This window comes from Haplochromis burtoni, unplaced genomic scaffold, assembly GCF_018398535.1.
Source record: "Haplochromis burtoni strain Fernald_Lab_line unplaced genomic scaffold, NCSU_Asbu1 Contig_4, whole genome shotgun sequence".
Taxonomy (NCBI): Eukaryota; Metazoa; Chordata; class Actinopteri; order Cichliformes; family Cichlidae; genus Haplochromis; species Haplochromis burtoni.
Genome location: NW_024582365.1, coordinates 5,376,567 through 5,395,859, shown reverse-complemented (window position 1 = coordinate 5,395,859; position 19,293 = coordinate 5,376,567). Strand labels below are relative to the sequence as shown.

Genomic DNA, 19,293 nt, shown 5'->3' with positions numbered 1-19,293 from the left:
CGTGATTATAAAAATCACATGTGTAGGATTTTAATTGTGCTGGATGACAAGCTTACTATTCTCTCTCTCTCTCTCTCTCTCTCTTTCTCCCAATGACCACAGTTTTCCAAAACTCCTGCAAACGTCACCTAATCTCCCTACGCCGTCAGTGCCACTGTTGTCTCCCAGACAGTTTCCACACCCTTACACTGACGTTATCGAGGCAGAGAGCATTTATTAAACATAAAGGAGCACAACGTTGACCTCCTAACATTTTTATTGGGAGATGATGTATAGAGATATAGAATTTTTTTATGCGAAAAATCATTATCTCTTTAAGTTATTTAAACCTCTATTAATTAAGAATGAGCTGAAAACAACACCAGCTTAGGCTACTTAGAAAGTTGATACGGCTGACTTGGACGCAACTTGCTTCAGTTTGCACAACCAGACAACATGGTGCAACATCAGCATTTTATTTGGAGTCCTGTGTTACAAGCCTATACGTTTAAATGCAATATTCACTCTACTTTCCCTACCCTCTCCACCCACCAAATCCTTAGTGAAATATCAAGCGATGTTTGCTAGTGTAACTTAGCTTTGTATTTTCTAGCGTATCAGCAAGTGTACACAAGGCTTTTCATTGGAAACAGCTGCACCGAGATAGCGGTGAGAACCAAAGCAGTAAAGTTGTGGGTTGGGAAAACCTAAAATAATTTGTAAGAAGAGTATAAACTTCTGTAGAGCTAAGAAAACCGCAGTTTGTTTAATCTTACATTATACATAGTTATTTGAGCAAATGTTGGTTAAAAATATTAATTATAGTACCTTTAACAGATTACAGATCCCTTCTAATTACTATAAATATTTCTTATAGCACATTCTGCAGTCCTTAATTTTCCCATCACTTAGACACACTGGGATTCAGAGCTGCATAGAAAAGGGTCTTCAGGAGTTTTATAACCAAATATCAAAATTTTGGCCTTTGTGCCAAACACGATGTAAGGTGGAAGGTGTGGGTGAGAGGTGTGCTTTTTCATCCATGTATGAATTTTGTCTGCTGTCCTGAGATTACATAACTGTGACGATGTGCAAGCTGTGGTGCCTGCGCTTTATCGAGGAAGCATGAGGTCACTTCAGTTGCTGACACTGAAGTGAGATGTTGGCAGGTAAACAGGAAAGAAAAGCTTTCCTGAGGATGTTCGAGGAGAGAGTCTGCCTGTCTGAGTGAGATGAGAAAAACAACCGCAAGAACACCCGTCCTCATTCAGCACTTCTGAGAACTGAATTACAGCTCGTCTATGAACATAAGGTCTGCAGTGCTGTGGAAGTTTATGGAATGTGGGAAACGGGGCCCTCCGAGCTTGCATCTCATGTTGTAAGATGTCAGGTTACCAAATATGGAAAGTGCAAATGTCTATCCTCTACCTCTGTGTTCTGTCAGATCCTATTAAATAAATATTTTTTTTACAGGGCCTTGCAACACTTATGCATGCGAATGCTGCTAGGGGGATGTGGACACAAACGCATGACTGTATGGACGCACACACAGGGTCAAAATCACACACATAAAAAAAAGGATTTAGCCATTCACTTGCCACAGCTAATGAGTTCAGGCTCTACTCCTGCCGTGCTCACTCACTTGGGTGTTGTAAGGCTTTGGCACTGAGTTTAATTAAGACTTTAATCACTGGGAGAATGGGCCAAATAGCAGATTAATGAGCAGTGAAATTTTGAAAGACAGGACGCAAGAAGGGAAAGTGGGAAAGGAAAAAAAGGAGAGGAAGAAAGACAGATGGGAGTATCAAATCAGCAAGCACATCTGTGACAAAGACACGGGCATTCTCACACTCACACACACTATAAGAAGATTGTTGGCTTATGTATCTGTGTATTTTCTCATTTTTGTGTTCCAGGTTCTGTATGTTTGTTTTGTCTTTTGTGTCTTACAGGTGCGGCAGTTGTGCATTCACCCCCCACCTGTCTTGCCTCTGCATTGTCATACCAAACCACATATAATGTAATTCACATGAAGAAGAGCTGTTCTTTCACCACTGTACATTCAGATCACAATTCTGATTGCAAAATCTGCCAGACAGGACAAGCCACAAGAAAAAAATAAATAAATAAAAAATCAGCAAGGTAAGAAAAAAAAAGACAGGTAGCAGGAGTAAAACTTTTTGTGTTTGATCTCCCAACGCTACATTTGCAGAGCCTCCCTCTGTGGAGATCCCAGCAGGAAACCCTAAACTGGAGCCAATTAGCACAGACTTCTTTTTGCTCCCTCCCTCAGTGTTCGCAGTTTGGTCAAACTGTCAACTTCAGAGTGTTAGCAAAGCCGTCAAAAGCCTGCTGTAGTGGACTTGTATAAAGACTAGGGACTTTTTAATATTAGGGTATGTACGATAATTACCTTTTCCCCCCCAATTCCCTGAAGTTGCTTCTATTCACTGAGTAAATTTAAAAGTAGGTCAGAAGCAGACTGACAACTTTCACAGTCATTACAAGGAACATGATTAACAGAAGTAGCTGCATTGTCTAATCGCATGCCAGTGGTTAAGTATTTGCATTGTCAGTTGCAGGCCAGGCTTCATTCCTTTAAAAATGAATGACATGATACTGGGAGCAGAAAAACTTTCATTCTGTACACAGAGAACATAGGGCGTTCAAAGGACCTCATGCATTCCTAACAATGTGACTCACTGGAAAAGAAGGTGTCTGTGAATCACCTTGTTGTCATTTAAGGCTTTAATTAGTTGGTAAAACCAAAAAAACTAAAGGTGTGTTTGCATATTGAGCACAGTAATGAGTCAAACTAAATATTTCATGAAGGAAAGAAATCAGAAAACTGAAAACTACAGGGCGTCACAATTGCAGCTTTTGGCGCCTGTTGTTGTTCTTTTACATCACCCACACAGGATCTCAGCTCATTGTGCAAGATACTGCACCTCAAATGTCCCAGTGTTCAGTTGTTTTTATTTAATATTCAACCAAACTCAATTATGTCACTCCTCCTTGAAATAAAACCCACAATCTTTTAACCTGTTGTTGTAATTGACAGCATCTCTTCAAACGATTTTACAATTTTCTGCCAATCTTGTGTTATTGTTGGCAACATGAATGTATTATTACAAAATAACACTGAACATGTACGGACATCACAGGGGGACCAAGAGTACCTGTGAAAGTGAGGCAGAGTTAATTACCCTGATCAAGGTTATGGAGTTAAAAATGTTAAAACTTTCATCAACGCCAAACGTCCAGTCCACTTTTGGAAAATGTGAAAACTGTAAAGAATGAGGATAAAATGTGGACGTTCATCAGTGCTTCTGTCAGCTTTACAGTCTTCTTACTGACAAAGACATCAGCGGTTCCTACAGACATTTCTATAGGAAATCCATCCATAGAATTTCCATCCCAATTAAGACCGGCCCGCCAAGGGAGTCTGATATTCCCAGTTTAAAGAATCTGAAGTTATAATGTCTGTCTAAATGAATTACTATATTTATGTATTGTATAAAAATCCAATGATGGGCTTTGTATTGGGAGTTTCCCCCAGTAACTGACTCATAGAGCACAATACTGCAAAACGACTGAGATGGTCTTGTTTAACTCTCGACCACATGGTTTAAATTATGATGGCATTTTTTGAATTTACGTCTGTGTGTGTCTGCCCTTGCACTCTTTAGAAAAGCAGCAGCATTGAGGTCACTCGGTGTTGGTAAACCTCACCCTGATTAGAAGTGTCGACAGAGGGAAGGGACGAGGGACGCGGAGGTCAGTCAGGGACAAACAACAGGGGGCAGCTGATCATTACTCAACAGTGTGTGTGTGTGTGTGTGTGTGTGTGTGTGTGTGTGTGTGTGTGTGTGTGTGTGTGTGTGTTATTAACCGTGTTTGTCTGATAGACTTGAAAGAACATTCTGTGTCGGCGTGAGCTAACACTAAAAGGAGCTCCACGTTCCTGCATGTGTTATGCGTGTTTCCTTAATGTAATGTTAGCCACGCGAGTATGAAAGGTAGCTACATTCTTACTTTTGCATTTGTTTCTGCTTTTAAAATTGGTGTTGTTTTTGTACACCTCTACCTGGGGGGGAAGAAGTGCTAATTAAACATCTTTCACTGTTGTGTAAAAAAAAAAAAAAAGATGAGTCAGCATCTGTAAAAACCTGAACGAACGAACCACTCTGTCGATTTGCTGCTGCACTACTTCCAAAACATTTCATCAAAATTCAACGCTGCGATTTTGTTCACTGTAGAAACAAGAAAAAAGTCTACCTGCTGAGTCACCACCAACAGGTCCCTGCAAGTTACACTTTTTTTTTTTTAAACATCTGCACTGTTTGTCTGGTTTATATCACCCTAAACATCTTTCATACCCAATGGCATCCAGTTTCATAATAGACTCCTCTAACGCTTTTCTTTCTGTAAAAACACCCACGTAAGCAGTTTGCAAGCTTAAAGAGAAAAAGGTCCCAGGATAAGGTCATCTGTCCACAGTCAGTCTTTAACTTCAGCATTTAAACAGCTGTTTCTTGTTCATCTCCCTGTGCGCGCACATTTGCGCATCCGCATGTGTGCACAGTCATGCAGAGTTTAAAAGGTTGTGTAGTGATTATTCTGCTGACTGCTGAGCGGAGAAACTGAAGAGAGCAGGAAGAAGGTCGCGAGGAAGAGCTCAATGTGTGCTCAATGTGTCCTTGAGTATCTTTGATTAGAGGTAAAGGGGCCGAGCACTAGGGAGGGTGTGTAGTCACCCTTGGGCTGCAATTGGTGGAAACTTTCCATGTGGTAGAAGTCATGTGCACTCTGACGAAAACACTGTACCAGGACTAAGCACCAACCTAAATACTTGCCAGGACAATGATTTAAAAAAAAACACACTTGCTGATAGAGCACACGCACATACACATGCCTGATGTGGACATCACACACCGTACCACCACCACCCCTTACCCCCACCCAGTCAGAACAACACATGCCATTTTGTCAGCTGAGAGACCAACCACGCTACTAAAATGTTTCTGCTCATTTGTTCCAGGAAGAATAAAAAAATAAAACCCTGTCACTACTTTCTTAGAAAGAGTTATGTAAATAGATGGTGTTAAATTATATTATAGGACATAGAGTTACTGACTGACTACCAGATGACTAATAGCATTTAATGTTACTGATTGTACTGCACAGGATTACCAGTCATACTACTATCAACTGTTAAGAAATACAAGACATGGTGTACATGCAAAGGCTCCCTTCTTTTAATTTAGGGGTTTTGTAAAGTTGACCACATGGAATAAGACCTTTGCCACCCAAAAATAAATCCAAATTGGTACTGAGAGGAGTGATTGTCTTGTTCTAACAACATCACAAAAGACACAACGATACCAGTAAATGAGATGTGAACATGAAACCAACTGCACTGGAACTGGCCGTTGACAAGACAAGACAAGGCAAGACAAGCTTTATTAGTCCCACACATGGGAAATTTGTTTTGTCACAGCAGAAAGAACTGAACTGAAACAACTGATGAGGGCTCTGGATAGGTTATATATTGAGTTGCCTGTGCAGTTCCCCTCAATTAATCAGCCAGACTGCATGTCTTATCCCTTCGCCTGTTAGCCGTGTGTCTTACCGTGATGGAGGTGAAGGTCAGGCAGATGCCTCCGAAGCCATTCAGAGAAAGAGCCAGGAAGATGAGCGCTGAGAGGACTGCAGAGAAAGCAAGAGAAACATTAAAACTCGCTTTGGTAAACTGGAGGACTTCATTTTACAAGAAGTCAGTTTAAGTTAACATTTCAGGAGACAGCCTTCAAAAACAAGCAAATTACCATGGGCCTTAAAATTTAACCGCAGCGGATATTCACTAAAGCAGTTGGCTTTTAACTTGTGAAGTGGTGTGAAGATGAGGGTATGGTGAAACACATTGATGCACCTGCAACTCCTTCACTTTCTCTGTGGTTTAAATGTAATATTGAGCAACACAGACAGCAGCTTAAATAAACAAGCTGGTACATAAAATGGTTCCAGCCAGTGTGACAGACACTTTCATATAACCCTAAAATTAATCTAAATTTTAATTAGGCTTAAAATTATGTGTTATGAGTGACAGGTAGGAACAATTTTTTTAAATAACTCATTTGTCATGCAAATAGATAGATACCTTATTGATCAGTGATAAAAATCAGTTTGTTTGTTTTTACAGTGATTAAAAAAAATCCAGGTATACAGACTTCTGTAAAGCCTGTGTGCCATTTTGCATCGATTATCTCATCAATATCTTGTCTGTTTTTACTCACCGTCGGTCTTGTAGGCAGAGGTGGCCATCATAATACAGGACAGACCAAAGCATGAGCTGCAACAAAGAGAGAGAAAAATAATGAAACCTTGAGATAGCTAGCTGCTGGTGACATCGTCGGCAGTAATAAAAAGCTACTTTCTGCTGCCATCTTATCCACAAGGGGTCGCCACAGTGGGTAGCTTGGTGACTTGGAGAGATTGTTGATTCGTTCCAGCTAGAGACACAAAACCCCTTTGAAGTTGCGACAGGAACTCAGGCGTAAAATCTGTCATCTGCCAAATCAGCATTTTATCAGTTTCCATCGAGGCTGACACATAAAACTGACAACGGTGTCAGCCACTTATGGAGGTTATGTTGAAGCGTCTACAAAGACTAAGACCAGAAGTCTAAATCAGCTATAAAAAGTCTGGTTTATAAAACAGTTGGTCAATGATTTAACAGCCTGAATGCTTTTTGAATCAGATCCGTTCAAATCCGATAAGTGTCACGCTTGACTTTTAAAAGTCAAGTAAAGTCAAACTGTGGATGAGAAAGGCAGAAACCATGTGTGTTTGTTTACGTAACGTGACTTTTTACCCTTCTGTTTTGAAGATAACCCAACCTCTAACTGGAGTTTTCCAGTGAACATCTAAATGATTCTGAGTAGGCTTTGGAGAAAGAGTGCGGTTGTCAGGTATAACCAAAAATTCAGCCCTCTGGGACCAACTCGATCTGTCGTGTTTGGAGCAAGAAAAATGCTGAATATGACCCACAAAATACCATCCCTACAGATACAGACAAGCAGGAAATGAAAACATGCTAGGGGGTTGTTTTTCTGCTAAGCGTGCAGGACGACTTCATGGGACTGAGAGGCCAATGGATGGGACCCATCCATCCATTCGCTTATCCTTTTCAGGGTCGCGGGGGGCGCTGGAGCCTATCCCAGCTGTCATAGGGCGAGAGGCAGGGTACACCCTGGACAGGTCGCCAGTCTGTCGCAGGGCCAACACACAGGGACAGAAAACCATTCGCGCTCACATTCACTCACACATTCACACCTAGTGGCAATTTGGATTATCCAATTAACCTATCCCCACACCTATCCCTAACCTATCCCATGTACCCTAAAATCACGAGAATCCCCTTTCCCGCAGCCAGAAGACTGAAGGTGGATCACAGATGGGTCTTTAGGCAATGACCAATAACCCCCCAAAAATACAGACAATACAACACAACAAAGGAGCAGCTAGCCAACCCCCAGACCTCTACCCTATAAAAAAAAAGTACCTATGGAGGGAGCTTAAGCTTCGAGTTGCTGAGCAGCCAAGAAACCTCAAGCATTCCTGTAAAGAGGAGTGGGTCATAATCCCTCCTGAGACGTATGCAAATGTGGTTACAAACTACAGGAAACATCTTATGCACAAATGCACTTGCCAAAAAGGGTTTCTCCACCACGTACCAAGTCATGTTTTACTTGAGGATCAAACGTTTATTTCATGCAAGTATAACTTTTATGTAATGTGTTTTTGTTTAATCTTATGTCTCTCGATTAAACTGAAACTACCATAAAAACATGAGACTGTTCTTCTCAAAGTTAAAAATTTAGCAGATCATCAAATAATTATTTCTTCTACTGTATCTCTAAGAGTCTGGCTCTGAAGTCAGTCCAAGCTCTACCTTACAGAACACATCCTGTAATTACATGAACGGTTGTAGACTAACTACACGTGTACTGAGAAAAGGTGCACACATACAAACGAGGACTGCCTACTCAGTAATTTGCAGAAACTGGATCAACTTCTCGCTCCTGCTGTGGGAATGTGATCCATCTACTTTTTGTACTAGAACATAATTACCAGTAAATGAATTGATTGAATATCAAGTTTTCCTTCCTCATCTCCACATGTGCCAAGGAAGATTTTTTTATGATTAAGCCAAACATACAAGGATCATTTATGAGCCACACATACGAATACATTGTCAAATGTTACAATATTACCTTCCAACCAGTCGAATGGGACGTGGTCCAAACTTATCCATCAGGATACCAAGCGGGAGGGTGGTGGCACTAAGCAAGAAGGAACCGATGGTGAAGCCCAGATTTAGCATCTCTTCCTGGTCCACACAGCTGACCCACTCCTCAACCTTCTGGCCAGAGGAGTTACCCAAAGACGTGTGCACTGTGTCATTTTCTGTGGGAACAAGTGTGTAGGCTTGATGAGAGATCGCTCAAGAACTATTTGGGTCTTTCAGGTTTTTTGTGGGCTCTGACTTGACTCCAAAACTAAGCATTATTTTCCCCATTTTCTAAACTTGTCTTAAAGGTGACTTTTCTGCAATTTCCAAAACAAGACAATCTCATGCTTTATAGATTGCAATGACACATTTGAACACAATACATATGTTTCCCGAAAAGTAATTCCAAGTGATGAGGCCTTAAAACCTGCAGTTCCTCAAATGGCCACTGAAGGGACGTTCCTAAAATGAGTCAGTCCTCATGGACTCCAATGTTAAAATGTACTTGAGCATTGTCTCTATGCCTTCATAGGAACTGTTGATGGGGTGAACTGTTAGGATTTAATCAGGGCTTAAAGTTAGAAGCCTCCCAAAACAAAAAACTGTAGCAAGCTTGCGAACACATAATTTGGCTGCTGGTATTTTGGGTACGTCTATCTTCTATTTACAATCTATGCAAATGTCTAATAGATGTGTTATCTCCATATCAAGGTTCAGAGATTCTGATCTTACCTGAGCACAGGTGAGAGTAGAAGCCTTCCCTCTTTAACATGATGAGCAAGGAGCCCCATCCCAGCAGCACAGCCGAACACAGCAGGTTTTCAATCACCGCTGTCACCGCCATCCACCAGCGCCTCCTGTAGGCCTGGACGAGAGTGGGCGCCATCGCTGCTGCTCTGTGATTGAGGAGCAACAAAGAGGGAGGGGGAGGATAAATTGAAATGACTTTAGGCAAACATGGAGGTTATTTTTTTTATTTTTTCTAACAAGTAAAAAAGATAGTTGATGCATCCAATGTAAATGCGAAGGGTTTTCCATTTGTTTAACACCTTTGAAAAACTTCCAGACACACTAAATAAGCTGAACAGATTTTATTAAATAATATTACACACTGATGTGAGTCATTACTGATGCTAAACCACCTCCTCCAAAGGTTTGATTACCCGGTGTCTTAGTTTGAAGTAACAACATTAATTACTTGAAGCCCTTATTTAGTTTTAGCTCAAAAACACTCAGTAATGTTTTCCCAATGTTCCCATATTTATTAAGGACCAGGACATTCTTTAGCGACGTGAATGTTAGGATTTTTGCTAAACCAGTTTGTTGTTTCAGGGAAGAAAAAAAAAGGCACAAACTGTAACCCTAAGTCTGAGTGACTCACACCACTGTCCATGACTTTGGGTTTGTGAAATTATTCCAGTCCGGATTTACTTCGTGTGAACTTAAGCTCTCATTCACATTGACATTTGAAACCTGATGAGTACATCTAATAAGTGTCCATGTGGAGAGTCACTGTTTTGTAAATCCTAGGCCAGACAGCTTCAGATGTTCACCTACTGTGCTGTGAACAAAGCACTTGAGTTTGACTCCCAGAGACACTGCAGAGTGCTGAATTGGTCTGCTTTCCTTATGGAAATTGGGGTGGCACCTTAAAGTGCCGCTGTTTCCATCTAAAAGCAAAGGGGAGTGGGATTAAATGAGTATGGAAACCAAATGGAACTACAGCTTGGCTTTGGTTTTAAGTCACAGGATAATCAGGCTGCTTTTACATAAACACACATGGGCAAAAACACAGCAGCTGTGATGTGACTGACTAAATAAAGTCATCTTAGTCACGGCCACCTGAAAAGTACACACAGACACAGATACACACACACATAGACACACAAAGTACAGGTCACTGGTCACAATGATCTGCAACATGAGCGCCCAACACAGTCATGAATCTGATAACACACATATGAAAAACATCTAAACAAGAAGCCATGATCCAAATATGACCAGCTATTCCATTTGGCAGCCAAACCACAAAAGGGGGCGGAGGGGAACAGCGAGAGAAGAGGCCTACAGTCAAGGCCTCAAATAGGAAATCAGTTTCAGTGCTTCTTAATGGCGGCATCCTTTAAGCATGTGTCATACAGGAGAACCAGAGAGGCCCTAATGGGACACATTTGTCTCCGCTTGTGCTCACAAGCTTGCGTGTGCCTTCACGAGGCGTGTGTGTAATGCGATTATCCACTGCCCGCTGAACCGCCTTTGTGCTGAAAAGAGTGTTTGAAAAGGGGGATTTCGTTGTAACCGACACCCCACGACAAAAACCCCTTCAACACACACTCACTCAACAATGAGGTGACAGCAGAAGACGGTGCTTATTCACGCTGTCGTGTAAATGCCCAATCCACACATTAACCCGTTAATTAAGTCTGAGCGCACAAACAGTAAAGAGGCTAACTTTTAGCCAAACTTCTACAAACACTTGAGTTACAACCATTCATATCATCTTTAAGTTAGGAATTTTGTTGTCGATCCATTACCATTTTCAAACCGATTGTTTTATCCACCCAGCACGCCAGAGAGAACCAAAGTTATTAGATCCACTGTTACAAAGGCCTAAGATGTTCATATTTGAGCTTTTAAAATGTGTCAGAGATCCACCTGCTTACAAAAACGGACTCCAGCTATCAATCAAAGGGCAAAATGATAACCAAATTTTCTATCCATAGTTTATTATCATTTACAACCAAATTTATAAATGATAATAAAAACAGATTCCAGCTATCAATCACAGGGCAAAAATGAAGGAAGGAGTTCATTTCCCCTTTGGATCCTGCATGATGTGTCATATATGCTTTGTATTTTATTTTTAGCCTGGAGGAAAAAACCAAACAAAAAAACCCAACCATTACAGTTATCCCATGTGTCCTTGTATATAAGAGATAACTGTACACAGATAAAAATTTGTTGCTTAGCTGTTGCTACAGTCAACAACTGAACTTCTATTTTGATGATCCTGATAGGGTGTCTGTCGATATGCACACATTACTTCTTTAATCTAGCGTAAATCTAAATCTTGTTAATTTCAGCCAAAGCTGATGTGAAGTAAGGACAGCCTAACCTAGTTAGTATCTCGCTGAGGAAATCTGTCGTTTAATTAACCTCAATGTGCACTTTTTAAAAAATCTTTTAGCGTATATCATTAACTTCAAAGGTCAAATGAGTACAAGGAGTTGAACATACAAGTTTTCATTGTTGCGCTTATGACTTTCCTACTTTCAGCTGCTTCCTTGTCAGAACAGGTCACCACAGCAGGTAGCAAATGTAACTCTGCCAAGTCAAACATGATTGATTTGGCTAATCTTTACACCTGCTGCCCTTCATGACACGGCCCCCGAAGGGATTTGTGTCTCTGGCTAGAATTGAGCCAGAAAAAAAATTAACACTTTTGACAGTGTTATATGTTTAAAAGTAACCTAGTCAGTTTTGAAGATTAACAATGGCTAACACTGAGCAGTGCTGGTTTTCTAACACTGGAAAATAACTCAAAATGTTAGAAATATTTTGCTGTGTGGTGTCATCTGCTTCGCTTTCACACAAACTGATGCAGGGCACGGATCCATTCGGACTAACTACTACTTATCACACATCCCTCGTCACCGTTTTTCTGCCCATTTCCAGGTGCCTGTTACTACTGCAGTAAACTGCACGCTGTCAATAAAGGGAACAGGAGTGCTACTGTGTTACCGTGCAGGAAGGTCAACACATGACAGACATGTGGCAACAACTTAAAACATGAAAGCCCGGCTTTTTGTGTTGTTGGCAGGCAGTTGTGAGTCCCTGTCACAACACTGTGAAGTGTGTGCTTGTAAAGTTAGAGCAGGTGAAGCTTGCTTTGGGATAAATCCCACAAAAGGAGGGTGTTTCCTGAAATACCGGAGCAGTAGCAGCTGAATGATGCAATAACTCCAAGACTTACTCTACTCCTCTTTGCCACTGGCAGCCTGGATAAGCGGATGGGGTTTTAATGGGTTTTGAATTATTGAACAGGGCCTTCCTTCTCAATCAACAACTGAGTGAACATATAGGCTCAATTATCCCTATCATGCTTACTTTCAAGTCTCCCTGTTGCTGCTTACTTCCAGCCATGCTCTTTTTTTCCCTGCTGGGGATATAGATGACCTTGACCAGACGTGTTTATCAAACTCTGCGGGACTAAAAGAACCGCAGGAAAAATGTTTCCAAATAAAATAAACCACAAAGCCCTGGGCCTCTCTGTTCCCCAAAGAGTCCAAAAGTTGCCCGGCCAGCGAGCAGCTGTCTCTCCATGGGTGTGACAGTCAGCCTCCGCTTACCAGGCAGGGCAGAAGAGGAGACGCGTTCATGTGCTGCTCCAAATGTCAAAATCTGGAGTTCTCCCCTGGCCTCCAGATCCCATCAAAGCGTGACACAATTAAGAAATAAATGAAGAAGGCAAACGAGCAATAAATACATAAAATATAGGCATACTGGCTGGATAAAGGGAAACAAATATATAATTAGGCTGTTTAAAGATCAAGATTATTTTTAATCTGCTTTTCAAGGGTTTTGTGACCATTAATCACCCAAAAACATCCACTGATTATGAACGCCGGCGCCCCAGTTCTGAGAGAAATGGGGAGCTCTGCTCTATCTGATGCTTTAGACTGGGTGTTAGAGGCTACACCCAGTGACTTGGGGACATGCTGCATTTAAAATCCACACATATTAAACATACAGTTGCTTCAGCCATCGTTCTCCCCCATTTTTTTTATATTCTTTAATTTAAGGGGTTGTCATTTTATTTTGTTTTATTTGATACCTCATCAATGAAACCAACCAACTTTTGGTTTTTCAAGATGCAAACAAGATTTTCATCATGTCATCCCAGCAAGTTTTCACTGACTGACATAAACCAACTTAATAACTCAGTACAGGCATGTATGGATACATTAAATGCACAACAAATTCATCAGACTACTACCCAATGTAAAGTTTCTTCCAGGTGTTACATATGGTTAAAATGATTCAAATGCAGTAAGTATACATGTTTCATATAAATATCGTCTATAGCTTAATTATTTTCTTTAGCCCACATAATTAAACATTTCAGTTACATAAAACGTGATTTTGATTTGATGTACTGTAAAGCACGTGGCACAAGGCAATACAGTCTCTGGCACAATCATAAGCATTGGTTGCTACTGAAAACAAGAAAAGTTTTGTGTGTTAATGGTGGGGGAGGGGTACACTATGCAATATATTCAGTTTTAGAATTTATATTTAGTGTTAACTGTAGCTAGGTTATCTGTAGCTAGGCTCAAAGTGTTAATGCAATCTTATTTTAATATGCAATACTGTCATATGCAAAACCAGGGTGGCATTAGGGGTCTCTATGCCAGCACATTCCACCACATGCCACCGCTCTAGATCCGCCCCTGTTATGCTGTAATTGGGCTATAATAAAACAAACGCCTAACTTAAGACATTTGTGCGCATTTATGGCTTTCCAGGGGTTTTATAAATATTATAAATGAGTCATAACAGGCAGGACTCCGATGCTCCGTGAAATGAAGGCTCAGGTTTCACTGAGCGTATTGTACACATTTTAATCGTCACTTCCGAAACTTTCTCAACATCTGCCGCTCGCGCCGATTCTCACATTTTTATCCTCCCTTTGTGAGCGCCCGTACTTTGCGCCATTTCTCCCCTCACCAGGCCACGGACGCACAAACACACGTGGACACACACACATATATTGTGAGTTTAATACGCAGCGTTTGGTCTGTATCGTGAAAGCTGACACTGTCCATCTCATGCCACGTGTATCAGAGGTCGATTGTTCCTCCTGCTGTTTCAAGCCGCCGCTTACTTCTTTTCTTTTATTTATTTTTTTTAACATATAACACTAAACTCGTGAACACAACAGCGGCAAAACGTGGAAATGTAAGTAAACATCATATACTTACTTCAGTTGTGTGTCCTCTCACAGGGGCTCGAAATAAAGGTTCCTTATTGAATAACAAACTAAGAATTTAAGCTCAACTTTAACTAATTGTTGTCCTAATAGCAAAGTTGAGCCCGAGTCCCCTAAATAAAACTTTTCCCCCTCCCTCTGTCCTCTCCCTTTCTTCCTGGTTGAAGACTGATGTTCATTGCCTGTAAGTCCACGTTTTTTCTCCCTTTCTCTCTTCGGTTACACCACACACTTCCCCCTTCAATTTGACTTCTCCCTCCCATCTAGTTTACCGCCTGTTGAGGGGAGGAGAAAAGTCACTACGCCACACACATTCATGCTGGTCTTTCCTTCCATGCAAATGTCCTCCAGCATGGCGCATGGAAGTTTTAAAGAGCCCTTGACCTCGTAGGACCTGGGGTCCACATATGTGGACATCACATTTTGAGTTGTCCAGACCAAAATACTAAATTTTGCTCTTCAGGGGCCTGATATCCACTTACAAGGAATTTATACTACCACTGTGAATTTCCTCATATGTGGATTGCATTTTTCTCAGAAACAAAAATCAGGTAATTCTTTTTCTTCTCTTTCTTTTTACAGTCATCAGGTCCCAATCAGGCCAAACAGCAAAGAGAAATTAAAAATGCATGCCATGAAAGAGTCCGGGTCTTGGGAGGTTAAAGGAAAGTCACTGCAATACGGGATCACATAGAATAACTGATTCAGCACATATGTGGTTAATGTTTCATACCAAGCTGAAAATACATTTAATACGACAACAGTTTATCAGCTCAAACATCAAACGACATGAGTGCTTTAAAAGCATCTCTGACAGCATGGTGGGAGTTCCTAAAAATGACGGAGTCTTCATTAATCCCATGCAAACGTACACCTATCTGGAACAACCCTGACATATTACAAAACAATAATATGATTAACTTCCCAGATTGGAGTGGAATCAAATACTTGGAACATATATTAGAAGGAACAGACTTCATTCCGTTTGACAGAATAGTTGTATTCAGGCCCATCCTGGTCCGGATGGGCCTGGGCCTCCTGGTCTTGGTGGATTCCAGAGAGTATTGGTGCCTACTGGGGTCAGCGGGGGAGCTGGCCCTTCCTTCCCTCCCCATCCCCAGCTGCCTCCCTCTTCCCGCTACACTAACATTCAATATTTAGTATTTACTGTTATTTATACTTAGCTAGATTATTGCGATGGCGTTGTTTGTTATGTTGCTCTTTTTTTTGCTTGTTTTCTTCTCTCAATAGGTGATCCAGATGAATCAAATGGACCACTTAGTAAAGTTAATCCAGTGGGTATTTTTCTTGGCCTTCAGACAATATTTCTGATGACTAAAGAACCAAATGGGACAGGCAAGAAAAAAAAAGACAACCAAAAGAAAACAAACAAAAGAAAATTAATTTGGCAATGCATTCTTCTGAAGGACTTCACCACATAATGTGGAGATGTCTCACATTTAAGGTAATTTAACAGAGAAAGTCATAACTATTAACAGATTGAAAGAGTGTTTCCGAAGGTTGTTGTAACAACCCAACTCTTTTGGTGTCTGAAACTGTGACATGTAGGTTGTTCTTTTACAGTTTTGTTTATAAATTGCAAACATTTCCCCAGATACATCATGTCTGAAGACAAAGAAGACAAAAATGAAAACTAACAAAGTCTGACAGAGTCAAATCTGAAAGCTTAAAAATATACCTCAAACATGCACTATGAAACATATCTGAATCTTTTTTGTTCACTGTCATGTCTTTTATTTATAGTCGGTGTCATATTTAAACAATAGAACTCGCCCCACAGTGCTTTAGAGTCGGGGACACTTAAATTCCAGGTCTCCAAGAAGCTCAGTTTCAAAATACATGATTTGCTAAAAGGTTTCTTTTATTATGTTAACAAATTATTGTAAAAATGAAAATCACAGGGATTTAGTTTTCAAACTGATGATGATTCATCATATAAATTATTACACACTGCTCTCCCCTGCTGCCTTTATAAAGTAAACATGTCAGTGCTGGTAATGGTATCTGCAATACTGGCCCTGTATTTACTTGGTATTGAAACAATAGAAAATCATGTCCTCAAGAAATAGGAAAAAATCGAGCAAAGACCTGACACAGGACCTGAGAGAGTCATCTGGTCCTTTAGTTGATTCATTTACTATTTGCTGAAGTCTCATCAGAAATGATCTCAGTGTAAGGGTGGATGTCGAGAGGCTATTCTTAAGGAACTGAAACAGGAAAAAAGGTATGTGGAATACCAAGAACTGGACTGATAATCACTGTCAACATGGAGTGATGAATTCAAATTTGACATTTTTGGTTCAAAATGTCATCAGTATGTATCGAGGAGGTCAGCAGAGAGGTACAGCAGTGAGTGTCCACTGTACATCCATCCGTGAAGCTTGGTGGAGGCTCTGTCATGGTTTTGGTCTTTTCAAAAACAAAAAGGTACTGTCAGCTTTGAGCCACCATGGCATACCATCTGAAAAGCATCTGTTTGGTATCACTCTTGTCAGCAATGATCCCAAACACACTGCGAATGAGGAAGTTTCAGAGGGCTGGCCAATCAGAAGCACGCTAGCTTAACGGTAGAGGAACTACACAGCCGCACACAGCTGTATTTGGCACATTATGCCGTGGCTACTATAGTTGAGGCCAAGAATTAAAACAGGGAGCTAATTTATATAGCGCCATATCACAACAGCAGTTGCTTCAAGGGCCTTTATTTTGGAAGGTAAAGACCCTACAATAATTAATTATAAATTAACCACCAGCAATAAATATAACGTGAAACTAATATTCTTCAAACAGGAGTTAAGATAAGATAAGATAAGATAGAACTTTATTAATCCCTCGGGTGGGTTCCTCTGGGAAATTCGTTCCAAAAAAGCACAGACACCGACAGACAGTTACAGAAGTTAATGATATATATATGTATATACAACCACACACACATATAAAACAGAACAATTAAATATACAAGGGATAAAAGCAAAATGGTGGTGGCTAACCAACCGGACATAGTGGTGGTAGACAAACAGAAGAAGACGGCCGTAGTGATCGATGTAGCGGTTCCGAATGACAGCAATATCAGGAAGAAGGAACACGAGAAGCTGGAGAAATACCAAGGGCTCAGAGAAGAGCTCGAGAGGATGTGGAGGGTGAAGGTAACGGTGGTCCCCGTGGTAATCGGAGCACTAGGTGCGGTGACTCCCAAGCTAGGCGAGTGGCTCCAGCAGATCCCGGGAATAACATCGGAGATCTCTGTCCAGAAGAGCGCAGTCCTGGGAACAGCTAAGATACTGCGCAGGACCCTCAAGCTCCCAGGCCTCTGGTAGAGGACCCGAGCTTGAAGGATAAACCGCCCGCAGGGGCGTGCTGGGTGTTTTTTTTTTTTTATATACTAATATATATTATTACATACACACACACACATATATAAATACAGAGACAAATATAAATAAAATATACAGAAGGGGATAAATAGAATAAATAGGAATAAAAAATAAAAATACAAGTGAATTGCACATTTCAAGTATTGAGGTCTATTGCACTGTTGACTATTTACAAAAGTATTGCACAAGGTATTGACAGTGAGGTGAAGAGGCACTACAGCTTAGTTGTTCCCCCCTCCTTTGTCCTCCTGTTTCCCCTCCCTCTCCCCTCCAGAGAGGAGTTAAACAGTTGATGGCGTGTGGGACAAAGGAGTTTTTAAGTCTGTTAGTTCTTGTCTTGTGGGAGAAGCAACCTGTCACTGAACAGACTCTTCTGGTTGTTATATGGCCGTGTGCAGAGGATGCCCAGCATTGTTCATAATGTCCAGCAGTTTCTTTAATGTCCTTTTCTCTGCCACTGTCACCAGAGTGTCCAGCTTCATGCCGACCACAGATACTTGCATAGAAGAAAGTCATTTTGGACACACAGATCAGATCAACCCTCCTGTATATAGAAAACCAAGCATTATTAATATCTTGCAGTGAGCCAAAATCTGGTAATTCCCTATTAATTCTGGCTCTAGCACAAAAGCATTAGTTCTGCTTAGTCATGAGTCTGACAGGGCTCACGTCGCAAAGCAAATCTGCACCCCGCAGGGCTCCACAGGGAACTGTCCAGTTTTCCATTTCAGATATATAGCAAGTGTAGTCTGATTAGTCACAGCTTTACAGCCAATTGCAAAACATTTGTTCCAACTGCAGGTGTAAATCTAAGAACTCTGCCCCTCCAGTTTCTTAATAAAATAATCCCATTGGAATTTGAGTGAGCTCTCTCCAGCTGTGGACACCCGGAAATGTCACCTTTAACCCCACCTGCAAAGTCCAGGGCCTGTGTGAACAAGATAAAAGTGAGGTCGGACTGTGCTTCACAGCAGGGAAGTCTATATGTTGCTGAGGGATTAGACATAAAGTGGAAACAACGCAGAAAATGTGCAGTTTTCGACACTGAAACAGATTAAAAACTAAATCTAAATATTTTGAATACAATAAAGTAAAACAAGGAAACCCACTATGGAAACTTTCTGAAACTAAGCCAAAATTTACCTAATTAGAAAACATAAAACTATAATAACTATAATAAAACTGGAAAGTTTTTTAATGAAGCAAATTTTACCACGTTGCAGTCTGGAGAATCCTGATAGAGGACTCCACCTGCTGGACGTCCCGCAATCGTGGCAAACGATGTCATTTTTAAAAGAGAGAGAGAGAAAAGAAAAAAGGAAGTTGAAGTACCTGGAGGACTACATCAATCCAAACACACCTTTATTTTTATAGCAATCACCATGCTCAACAAACTAATGTGCAAGGTCAGTTTCGCTGTGGGTGTGGGGCCTGCCTCCCTGATGAAGGTGGCAGAAAGAAGGTTGTTGTCCGAGTTACAGATTGTTTTGCAAGATAGTAGTGAGACCTGCTTTGATGTTTAGTTTAGAGACAGCAGCACTGAAAAAAGACATGAGACTGAGCTGAAGATAATAAGATTTTCATTGGGACTGACCCAGATGGACAAGTTTAGAAATGAGAAATGAGGAGGGACGGCT

General features: G+C 40.9%; 1 protein-coding gene across 1 annotated transcript in view; it reads right to left on the bottom strand.

Moving 5' to 3' along the window:
- Window positions 1-14,505, bottom strand: part of slc43a1a (solute carrier family 43 member 1a) — a gene marked incomplete at its 3' end in the record, with an annotated part of 18,411 nt that extends 3,906 nt beyond the window's left edge. The window contains 5 exon segments of the mRNA XM_014334920.2: window positions 5,612-5,688; window positions 6,276-6,331; window positions 8,256-8,448; window positions 9,005-9,168; window positions 14,254-14,505. Coding sequence (XP_014190406.1) covers window positions 5,612-5,688; window positions 6,276-6,331; window positions 8,256-8,448; window positions 9,005-9,158 — 480 coding nt within the window.
- Between the last annotated feature and the right edge of the window lie 4,788 nt (window positions 14,506-19,293).